Below are 12,167 nucleotides of genomic sequence, written 5' to 3' on the forward strand. Positions count from 1 at the left end.
TCAGGTACCAAAGTTTACATTTATACTCTGAATATCTGTAAGAAAATGTTGCATCTATTGATAAATATGAAATTTAAGGAGAAAAACAAACTTTAGTTTTTGTGTAAGAGAGGTGGAAGCAAATTGTTTAAAGAGTTAATAAGGAGGTATCCAGGCATATCACAAATATGCCTCAATCCACACTTTCCATAACTTCTAAGTCCTATATGGCTTTTACCTCTACTTTGCAAGCAGACCATTGACCATATTGCCATCGATAACAAGGTTTTACTGGACAGGGTTTGAATTGCTCCATCTGAGAAGGACAAGGTCTCCCATCACCCTGAAATGGCTGATTTATTGTCCTTCTTCTGATCATTTTTCCTGTAACAAAAACCAGCAATATAACTAACAACAAAGTGGTTAGACTGATTTATTCCTCAAGATGGTTCTATTTTGCCGAAAAGTATTGTGTTTGAATAAAGTACTTTTTTCCAGATTTGACAAATTTAATTATAAAGCTGATCTGTTGGCTCTTGTCTTTTATGTGGATTCATATTTTCCAAGTCAGACATTTTATATTCTGTCATTTGTTTGTAGTGTAAGTGTAGGAGGATGCCTGATTAGGATTGCTCCTGACAGCAAACAAAAGCCGTAATTTCCTAGTTCAGAAGCCTGAAGGAAAATATTCTCTATGAACGCGACAACATGTTTGTCCATTTCAGTGGAGACTCCTGCTCGTCATCTGGGGCTCGCTGCTAGAAGAGGCCAGCATGCTGCGCTCTTCCCTCAGTTAACACAGAAATATGTGATCCATAATTGTCTGATTCCAGCAAACAAGGACTTGCAACTTTCTGTCACTGTCTGTTTGGGAAATATTACATGCAGATTTTACAGAAAATGGAGGATTCTTCACTCAGGCCCAAAGAAAACTAAAATACAATAGGCTTATCCAACCATGATCTCCTCTCCAGCCGCGATATGCTACCCAGCTTCACTGAGATACAGTTTCTATTTCAAATACTGATATAAACTGAAAAGGAAGTCTCAGACTTTAAAATATGCCAAAGGTATGTACTGACCTGTAAGGCCACATGTTTGAGAGCACTCAGACCAAGCAGACCAGTCAGAGAGCTGACAGTTCACAGGACATTCCACCACACAGGACATATTCATTTGCCATGTCTTTTCCAAACCAAGCTGAAAGAAAATGTTAAATGGTTAGCACAAAACTCCAGGCCTTTATCATCAGTGCAAGGTAAAAAAGTGAAGTAACTAAGACATTTAAAATTCTCACTTCAAGACAGTCCTAATGCATATACTGATCTTCATATACATGCATAAATCCCATTTGCATCAATCAATTTCTAAACTAGAACGTATAAATGGAGGGCTTAATCTCTACACTATTACTTTTTACAACAGGTGAAGGCCAAAATAATTTCTGAAATATTTATAAAGAGGAATGCAAAAATACAGCTATTAATAAGTGAATTGAAATAATACTAGAAGCCAAGTTCAAAACTAGCAAAAGGAAGAGGATAAACATGTACTAGATATTCAAAAGATGTTGCAGGTGCTGAAAGATTACAGGAGCTCAAGAGAGACTGAACAAGTTAATGGAAGAGAAATCTGAAGGTTTAAACTCACAGAAACCCCATCAGGCAAATGCAGTTCAAGAGCTGGAAACAGGTGGAAGCTGTGAAAGGAGTAGGTGGAAACCCTTGTATGCCTGTGCTTCTTACTCATTCCTTACTAATTCTATTCTATTCTATTCTATTCTATTCTATTCTATTCTATTCTATTCTATTCTATTCTATCATGCTGTCCATACGAAGATATTGATATAACACTGACAATGATTTTTCCAAAAAATATACATATTTTCATTTTCTTCTGAAAAACTTTGCAAAAAAACCAGAATCCTCTAACATCCATAAAGCAGAAGCTCCAGTTGCTGGAGGAGTCCGAGAGAAGGGGACAGAGAAATTTATCTCAAGACTCAAGTTTTCCCAAAAATATATTCCATTCTCTGTTTTTCTCCAGGTGTGATTCAGCCTCATGTTCTGCTCTGGGGAAGGGAGAGTTTTATAATCATGCTCAGGACATGGCACAACAACTACATGCTCCTTTGGTCTGATCCTGGACAGCCATTTCTATATTCTTTTAAATTCACACTGCAGATTTTCCCCCATCCATGCAAGGAAAGACATATTCTCACTAACACAGATGAAATTACATGATGCAAGATGAAATGTGACTGATGGCAAAAATATTAGCATAATAGCACCTGCATCCTGCACAGCTGAGTTGAAAGGGTAGGTCAGTTACAGGGTGTATGATCTGAAGTATGAAAGAAAATCATTCCTGCCAACATGAACAGATCTACACAAAGGACTGTCCTCTTCACTGGACCTCACCAGCAGACCCTGATCATCATTGAGGCATTTCAGAATCCTAGGCAGTTGTGAATACCTTTAACTAGAAAAAACATCTCTACCTAGTTAAAAAAAAAAAAAAAGCAAACTAGCCATTTCAAAACCTATTAATTTTAATGACTGGAAAAGTTAATTATATAAAACCAGCATTTAAGACTTTAAAAAGGAGATAAACCAACTCTTTCCTACTAAACACAAGCATAGAGCAATAACTAGGCACAACATTAACATGCCCTCCATAAATAAACTACCACAAGTACTGAAAATATCTCCTCCTGATAGACTCACCAAGCTTTAAATTTGCATTTACAGTACCATTTATTGAGACAGATGAGGGTTTACACCTCTGTTTGCTTTTATACAGCAAAGAATGAGTTCTTGGCTCGTCTCGGTGGTTCACTATAGCCTTGATTATACAGCTATCACACACAGACAACACCTGAGACCTTTGGATAATCTGGAATTTGGATGATTAGAAAGCTAGAGAACCCTCTTTGAAGTCCATGTTTGGGTCAAACCTTCTGAGCAAAGGCTTTACAGCCTGCTGAACTGATTCCTGCCAATTATAGAAACATGACTGCTTTCTTTCAAGACTGGTCTTCTCAGCTGGACTTTAGCAGCTCAAGAGGGAAAAGCCCAAGAAAGATATTAACAGTGAAGAGGAGAAAGCTGAAGGCCAGATTACCCACAGTGACCTCCTATTTGCATGTCTTAGATACTGAAGTGCTGCTTAAATAGATCTGGGGAACAACTGACAGGTTGCAGTTCAATAGTATTCACATATTCCCTTCTCATCCCTCTCCTTCCTTGAACTGATGAGTCACAATTCAACTTGAAGAGCTTAGAAAAATATTTGAAAAAGTGTTCATTAGCTCCCTGACCCTAAAGGTTTTGTTCTGGATGAGCTGTGGTTTGTGACTCAACAACATCAAGTACTGAAAGCCACCCCTGTGCGCTCTGTGCTTCTGGTCACACATGCCAGGGGCAGCAGGCTGCCACACCAGCATGCTCCTTAAATCCTGTGATCCTCAAGTATCTGTACTCATTTATGGGAATGTTTGGCACCAAAGACTAAACCCTGCGGCTGGAGGTTAATCATGTAATCTGACAAGCAGACTATTTGCCAATAAACCAGCAAAGTCTGCTTTAATGCAGACACAACTGCTGGTTTCTAGGCTTTTCCCATCTTTAATTAAAGGTAAATGAATGCAGTAAGTCTATAAAAATGAATATGAACATGATCAGCTTGCTTTAGGTGATTTGATTTTTAAATATTCAAAGAAAGTCAAGTTCTTGTCATAAGCAGAAACCAAGTAATCCACGTATTACTATGCTTTGAGAGTTTGAAGAGAACTACATTAACATAACCAGGACTTGGAAATAAGCTCTGGAAATTGTTTTATCTTGGCAGTAATCAGGATGACTGGCTGCCTTCTTTAGCTGATCAACTCAAATAAACACAAGATCACATGGACACATAAGGAAACCAGAACACAGGGGCTCAGATGGAATGTTAGCATTTAACTCTGCTGATGCTCATACCTGGAGATGCTTATAGACAAAATTCCACATCAAGGTTTTTTTATATATGGCTTTATTGCTTTCTTGAACTATATATTATATAGAAACTCACTGCAATAATGAGACTTAATTTCTTAGGGAGCAGTGTAGGTTTATCTATTATGAGCTCTTGTCTTTGCATATAATAATAATAAACATAATTCAGTATATGTACCTACACATAAATTGAGCAGATCTTTACTCATATACCTAGTACAAAGTTTTATGATAGCCCAGAGAAAATTCATTACCTTGGTCATTATAAAATTACTTCATATTTCTCCTATTCATCAGATTTTCCTACCACATGCACCTTATTTTGAACTTCACTTAATATTTCTGCACTGCACATATAATGTGAAAACACAGTGGAAACTCCCACCCTGAATGATCATTAGCAAGAAGTGTTTAATATGTATTCACATTTTGATAATTTCTAGAATACTCTCCTCTCATGACCTGCAAGGTCACAGAGTTGGCTTTCACATCTTTAGAGTGAAGGGTCTGTTAAGGTCTGAACAGCTTGGCTTTCCTGCTAATCAGGTTAACAGGTTTTACTCCTCGGTTATTGGATCAGCCTCTGACCTTGTTGGACCGCTGCTTACACATCCATAATTCAGCAAATAGTCTTAACTGTGTGACTAGGGAGTGGATCAGAGCTTTCTACAAGATGTATCTCTATATGATCTGTTGATAAATCCAGGACATCACCGCAGTGATGTCTGTTGGCGAGTCATTTACAGCAAGTAGCTCTTGAGATATTATATTCTTGCTCTCATTATTATTCTGAATAACAAATTTTCATTTCTTAAATGCAGGAAAACTCCAGAGGTTTTCTGAAATGAGATTTCAGTGTAAAATGTAATCAGTTCTAAATGTTGTTTTAAATCTTTGGATTTTTTTTTTAATATGTCGTGGGTTGACATTTCTTGGTTTTATGGTAGAAGAAATACATTTTCCCATAAAATCAAATAAATAATATTTCTTTCTGTTTAAATATTTATTTGCATGGATATTTTACATCATGTCTTGGTATTAATTAATCAATATTGCAACATCTTAGAAAAGACAGACATTTCTTTCTCTTTTCTAACACATTAAAATATTATAAAAACATTAATGCATTGCCTTATTAAATTCACAGCAACTTGCTGGTATGACTCAGGGTAGTCATACCCTGAGGTTTTTTCTTGAGACCTAATTTTTGTGGCTGTCCCATTCCTGGGAGTGTTCACAAGGCCAGGTTGGAGGAGGCTTTCAGCAACCTGCTAGAGTGAAAGGTGACCCTGCCCACAGAAGGGGCTTTGATCTTTAGGGTGATGATCTTCAAGAACCCTTCCAACCCTAACCATTTTATGATTCTTGGAAATTATTAGATTTTATTAGAAACCCAAGAACTGTGAGGGAAGGAGGAACATGGGACAGAAGTAACTCTCTGCCGTTGGTAAGAACTCATTGATTCAAGAATCCAGGATGTCAGAGGAGATTGGAGAAGTTTAAGTAGGTCAGATACACCATTACAAAATTATAGTCCAAAGTAAATGATGAGTTTCCCGACTCCCTCCACTTCTGATGAGACTCTTTGCTATGGGAACATCCTGAGAGCAGATAGTAGCCAGAAGGGTCCTGCAGAAAAGCTGTTGATGTTGGTGCCAAAGCTGCTGTGGGGGCCTTTCCCCATTTGTTCCCCACTGCCAGTTATTTTACTTCTGATGTCATGGTGGTTGGGGAATGGCAGTTGAAACAAGTGCAGTTACTTTCCATCAGAAATGCATGTAGAATGGCCCTTAAAGTAGTACTGTGTTTTTTTGGTTTTTTTTTGGTTTTCATGGTTTTTTTCATACTTCAGACTCCATGCAATTGAAAGCACTAGGACCGACGCACAAAATGTCAGGAAACCAGTTCTGTCAAACTGGAGGTTTGTTTGAATATTTGCAAAATGGCTCTTTCAAAACTTTAGAGTTCCTGTCTGCTAGCTAGCTTTACTTATACACTCCTACTTAATATTACATTCGTGCTGCACGTTGTTTCACACTAGCTTGGGTATTTTTTGCATCACACAGCTGGATACAAGAAGTTAGCATTCAGCCCAGCTGCAGAATGACACGTGAGAAATATTTTCCAACACATTGAGTAAATGATTGATACTGGCAGGTGTCCAAGACTCCATGCAGAAGTTGTATCAAATTAGAATTATGATTAGTATTCTGATTGAGATTTATTACCTTTATTCTACTTTATTAATTATTGTTTCTAAGTCATTTCCTTCAGGACATAATAATTAGCATATGTTCACAGAGGCACTTAAAAGTAACCAAAGGATATAGTATAAAAATCAGTTGATGGCTTGGTTCATTTCAGAGGTACTTAACAATCCATGAATAGCGTTGCAAAACATCTGGTGAAGATGCCATACAGCTCAGTTGGCTGAGTATTAATTAGCACAATTAGAAGGGAGCTTTCTCACAGGTACCCACTCACCTCTTCACAGTATTTCAGGTCAACCGATTTGCCATCACTGCGAACGCAATCGAGCATCCGTGTTTTGATGCCGCTGCCGCAGACAGCCTTCTCGCTGAGCTGACACGTGCTCCAGTCTGCAAAGGAGGAACTCATTAGCATTGCAGACTTTCAGATAGAATTCATAATGATCCAGTCTCCCACCTAATTCTGATGGCCTAAAACAACCCTCACAAGCAACTTTTACACATGCAAAAGCTCACTGAGCCCAGCTGCTACACGTTTTTGGAAACAGTGACCTCACTGCAAATGTCAATGTCATGGTACTCTCCTGAAAAGTGCAAATTTGATTTTGTCTGTGTGGATTTTGAGTAAATTACAAAATTATATGAGAAATACTTTTCCTGGAGTTAGAACACGCAGATTTCACACACAAATTATCAATTTAATATTTTTTCTAGATCAAACAGCCTGAGTGAGCTTTCAGCACAAGTTCCACAGCTGTGTCTGGGTCAGAATGGAAAGCAGAAAAATCCATCCTGTAAGGTGAATGGAAATGATCTGTAAGATGTGGTCCCAGGCTGTCACCATAACACAAATACCTGTCACATTGTAGTCATAGTGGTAGCAGTTCTTGTTCAAAGTGCAGGCTTCTGTCTCGGTGGCGGCAGGACAAGGCTTTCCATCATCTGGTTGTCTAAGGCATTCAGCTGACCTTTCACGGACACTACTTCCATTGCATGGCTTGAAGGTAAGATTAGAAACAGCTTAAATATTTTGGCACACTGATACCTCTTTATGCAGCAATACAATAACCTTTTAAATAATCCCTTCAAAAAACACAAGTGTAAAATAACAGGCTCCTGCTAATGTATAAGAGAAACCCTCTTCTTTAACCTAACTTGGTAACACCATTCTATTTTCCTAACCAATGCATATATGAGTGAAATAGTTCCAAAGTACACTATTAGTACTTTGGAACTATTTCACTCATAAACAGGATATTGAGATGCTCACTTTCCAAATGTTATAATGTAGTGCACCAAAGCTTCTCAGAGGTCCTGAAACACTTTTCGGTGGTTTGGTTTTTTTGGGGGTTTTTTGGTGGGGTTTTTTTGTTTTTGTTTTTTTTGGGTTTTTTTTTTTTTCTTTTTTGTTTTGACATTTCTTTTTGAAATTCCTGTCAGGAAGGAAGGGGAGAGAAGACCCAAAATTATTTTTCTATACTCAGTCTTGATCTGCAGACTTTGTCACACATATCAGGATAGTGACATTTTTAGTTCAGTGACTGTGCTGCTGTGCAGAGGCTCAGAGCTAGGCTCAAAGACAAACTCACAAGCCACTGCCACAGCTATTCCACTACACAGAAGGCACCCCACACTGGGAAGAGTGACCACTGGGCACATTTTAGTCTGAGTTCTGGAAGAATTTAGCTTAATGGAAAGTATTGTCACACTTCATTTGCAGTCAACACAAAACAACCCTAAAGATGACACTATATATAGATATATACAGGTGTTATCAGTTCAGCACCTTTGCAAAACACATCATACATACACCTTTTAAGTATCCTCCCAAAACTATAACTGTGGCACTTCATTATACTTCTTACCAAAGAGCACTGAGACCACGATCCCCATTCAGACATAACACAGTCCTCAGGACAGGGCAGCGTGCATTTTCTAGCACCAAGTGGCATATCTTCAGGATCACACAGATAGTCTTCTACTGTGTCAGATGGACCATCCACAGTATTTAGCATGCACCTGGAAAAAAGAACTGCACATCAACTTCACTTGCCATGGATTTCATATGGTATGTGCTCTACAGTATTCTGAGGCATTTTAACATTCTGCCAGCACATAAATTAAGTAAGTATTGATCTAGGAATGCCCAAGAAAAGCTGAAGAGTCAAAAACAATCCTTGTTTTCACAGATGACAGCAACGTAAAGGCATGAACATAATTTAAACAGTCCCTATCAGTGATTTCCTGGGAGCCCCTGGGCAGGTGATTTGCTTGACATTAGCTAACCTCTAAACCAGAATAATGCAAATCACCTATTGTTTAGACATATTTTGTGCATACTTCACTGGCAACCTTAAATCCAGAACTATTACAACTTCAAAAATTTTATATTCTTAGTATTAATCCTTAATTTACACAGATGCCTTTTAATTACCTAATTTAATAGTTTAAATTAGGAATCAAGGTCTATATCCATAACAAGTAGACAGAGTCATATTGCACTCCCTGAATCTATTCTGATTTTTATCAGCCAGGCTCCAGGTCTGGACTCAACACTAGGCATTACATAGAATTACATCAAATTAAATACACCCAAAACTGAAAGTGAAGGTTCTTTAAAGTGAAGGAGGAGCAATATTGTTTTACCTGACTTTCCTTGTTTGAACACCTTCTCCACAATTCTCTTTTAAGTCCACGTTGGTCACCTTGCAGACACTCCAGGGCTCAGTTACCCATACGTACTGGCTGCAGTCACTGTGGCAGGGGACTACCTCATACACCTGGAATCCACACTCAGTGTCAGTTTTGGTGCACACAAGTAACATAAACATGCAGAAGTGATCATAGAGAAAAAAGCATTAATGCTCTTGGGAAGAATAAAAAAAAAGGACTTGATGATTTAGACACTGTGATAATAATACAGATTAAATACTTGCTAGAAAACTACTGAAATAACAAAAAGAAGCTATTGAATGCTGGATTCTCTGGTTTTCTCTGCCACTAAGCCCATGCTGTGCCATTTCCACCAAAAAACATAACAGAACTAACATAAAGTTAGTTTATGAGTACAGCTTTTTAAAAAATGCTCTTAAAACTCTGCTAGCACTTTAGCTCTGTCCTTCACCTCTCTTCTCTATGATTTCATCCCACTATTATATTATTATCCCAGTTATTAGTTGTGAGGGTTTTGTATCACTAAGGAGAGGTGACCTCAAGAGAAATTATACAATATATATTGATTCACTTTATTTATTCCTCATGTATGCTTAAAATCACTCTAATGTATTTGTGTACCAGAATTAGTGTTATGTTTAGATTTAAATGCAAATTTTTAAATGGCATCTCATACAGCAATTTCTACAGTGTTCCATGTACTGACTCAAATACACATTACAAAAAATGGGACAGACAGCACATGTTGATCTTAAATCTCTATTTTATAAACACTTACCTGTGCCTGAAGAAAGTATTTTCATGAACCCAAAAGAAAGGAAAAAAGCAAAGAGAAAAAGTTAGCATTGTATGAGTGAAGCATAAGTATTTAAACAGAATTAGTTTAGACACAATTTTATTGTATACAATATACAAATTTATTATAGACAATATTCCGTTAGTTCTGCAAAGAAAAAGGGCATTATTTTTTTTTTCCTTTTGGATCTCCATTGCTATCATAAGGCAATTTGCAAAAATTTTGCCCTTGGAAGAAAATAAATTTTACAAATCACAACTGGTGGGAAGAAACTGTACATTACCTAGTCTCTTGGTTAGACAGTTGAACTGTTTTCCCTTTTTGCCTATAATGAGCATCAAACTTTCACACAGTAGGGAATCCCATCTCTCTTAGATAAGAGAAAATCCTCAGTGTTTTTGGAGGACACTGGACTTCTCTATCAATTGAAATTCTTCTGACAGCATTAGATGCAATAGATTCAAACAAATAAATGGAACTGTCAATTCTCATCCTTCCAAAGTTCCTACATCCTTCATGGAATATCATAATTATGCATAAATTACTTAAAGCCCATTGCCTTGAAATTATGACAGTTAATTTGACATATCCTTCTAGGTATCAAGTCAGCAAAATCAAAACTGCTAAAAAATCTAAGACTTGTCCTAAACAAGTTCTTGATTTCTTTTCAGTAACACTTCTTGTGTAGAAAAAGATTGCTGATGTTTGATGGTTAACCTGCAACAACATAGCAGAGAAAATAGAATGCCTTGGACACTAAATGTGTAGTCTGGTATCATATCACTGTGCAGCTGATCAGCCCAGGCACAAGACCACCAGCATAGTCAACATACTTGGGCCTTCTCTGAACTACATTAACAATAAAAGGCATAAATGTGTGCGGTGAAAATGCATGTTAGAGAAGGTACTGGATTCTGTTGTTAATTTGTTCTTTAGAATTCTTCTCCAGAATTTCCAAAATGAGAACAGGGAAGCCTTAATTCAGGGAAATGTCTGTATGTCTTACCCTGGTTACCATAAGAAGAAATACATAAACCCCACACACTCAACAGCTTTTGCAGTAACATAAAATTTGGATGTCTTGACAGAAAGCCAGAGGAGAACTTTATATAGCATTGCACATGTGATTGGTGTTCTCCTGACCTTACTGGCATTTTTGTAGCTATGACTGCAGATCACAGCAGTTTGGTGGTATAAGAATTGCATACCCATCCTGCTCCTGATAAGAGGGAAAATAATGCTTGTAATCAATAAAAAGATGGATGTCCTTAATTTCTCTAACAGTCTCAGATTACTTCCTTTATGTGAAACCATCTTATGGCCATTGACATGATTTTATATCAAACCTGACTCCATTATTACTGTAATTAATATGTCTTTTAGCCCACTGAAGTGAGTACTGAGCAAGCTTTATTCAGCTGGAGTGTGGTTTGGAAACCACCCTGGCATGACATTGAGTGACACATCCAGCTTTCACTGTGCTCATCCTTCCTCAAATCACAGGCACACATGTCAGCCCTGATAGACACTGAATGACTTCTTAACAAGGTCTTAAGGATTTTATTTCAGTGTTTCCCTGGCCTTACTATTAGAAAGTTTTCCCAAGGCTTAACCCAAATCTTCTTGCAGCAGTGTAAGCCCACTGCTTTTATCCTATCCATGATGGCCATGGAAAATGGATTATTTCCTCCTTCTTTGCAACAGCCCTTTATGTCTGTACTAGCAGTCTGCCAACATCCGCCCTCCCATCTCCTGTTTTCTGGGCTAGACAACATGTTGTAGGCCTTCCCCAGGTTCATAATTCCTAGATGGCATCTTACAGCATAGTTCTTCTGTAAATCATAGTACTCCCACTTGTGGGCACCAAAGATCCAATTTTATCACTATGGGTCATATGTATGCAAATAAGAGTGTTACATTATTAAGTAATAAAAATGTAACCTAAATACATTAAAATGAATGATTATTAAATCATGACTCTGAAAGTCAGTTCTTTTCCAGCTGAATGGTGGATCATATTTAGTTTAAATAACTAATTCAAAATTAGAATATCTGAGCATTTCTCTGCAAGTTTCTGAATTGAAGTGGAATGTATTTAAAAATGAAAAATACAGGTTCTATATTTTTCAACATCCTTGCATTATCTGTGGAATGTCCTTCTCATGAAAGTACTATATTTCAATTTTATTTTTACAATAATTACATTTGGAATCAAGTATTATTTGTCAAAGACCGTGTAACCACAAATCAAATGAGCCAAAGCACCGGCAGAGGGCAATAGTGCTGCATAGAAGTGGTGAACAGACCTCCAGTAAAATCACCTTTGATGCAGAAAAATACAAGCCTATTATGTACTACATGAATATTAAAGAAGGGAAAAGACTTTTGTATAGACTATAATTTGCTCCTATTGAAACACGTTCCCCCTAATTTAAAGCATATTTACATGCTGACCCAAATCCAGCAACCCTCATTCTAGTTCGTATTTTGTTAAAGTAGATCACAAACTTGGTT

At 37.4% G+C, this 12,167-nt stretch overlaps 1 protein-coding gene across 1 annotated transcript in view; it reads right to left on the bottom strand.

Moving 5' to 3' along the window:
- The window catches only part of THSD7A (thrombospondin type 1 domain containing 7A), a 254,685-nt gene that overhangs the window by 16,420 nt on the left and 226,098 nt on the right, over positions 1–12,167 (bottom strand). The window contains exons 17-23 of the mRNA XM_059475319.1: positions 10,487–10,492; positions 8,831–8,964; positions 8,050–8,203; positions 7,040–7,181; positions 6,459–6,574; positions 1,062–1,179; positions 218–363 (exon numbers count right to left, since the gene is read on the bottom strand). Coding sequence (XP_059331302.1) covers positions 218–363; positions 1,062–1,179; positions 6,459–6,574; positions 7,040–7,181; positions 8,050–8,203; positions 8,831–8,964; positions 10,487–10,492 — 816 coding nt within the window. The remainder of the gene's footprint in view (positions 1–217; positions 364–1,061; positions 1,180–6,458; positions 6,575–7,039; positions 7,182–8,049; positions 8,204–8,830; positions 8,965–10,486; positions 10,493–12,167) is intronic.

Source organism: Ammospiza nelsoni, chromosome 1 (genome assembly GCF_027579445.1).
Source record: "Ammospiza nelsoni isolate bAmmNel1 chromosome 1, bAmmNel1.pri, whole genome shotgun sequence".
Lineage (NCBI taxonomy): Eukaryota > Metazoa > Chordata > Aves > Passeriformes > Passerellidae > Ammospiza > Ammospiza nelsoni.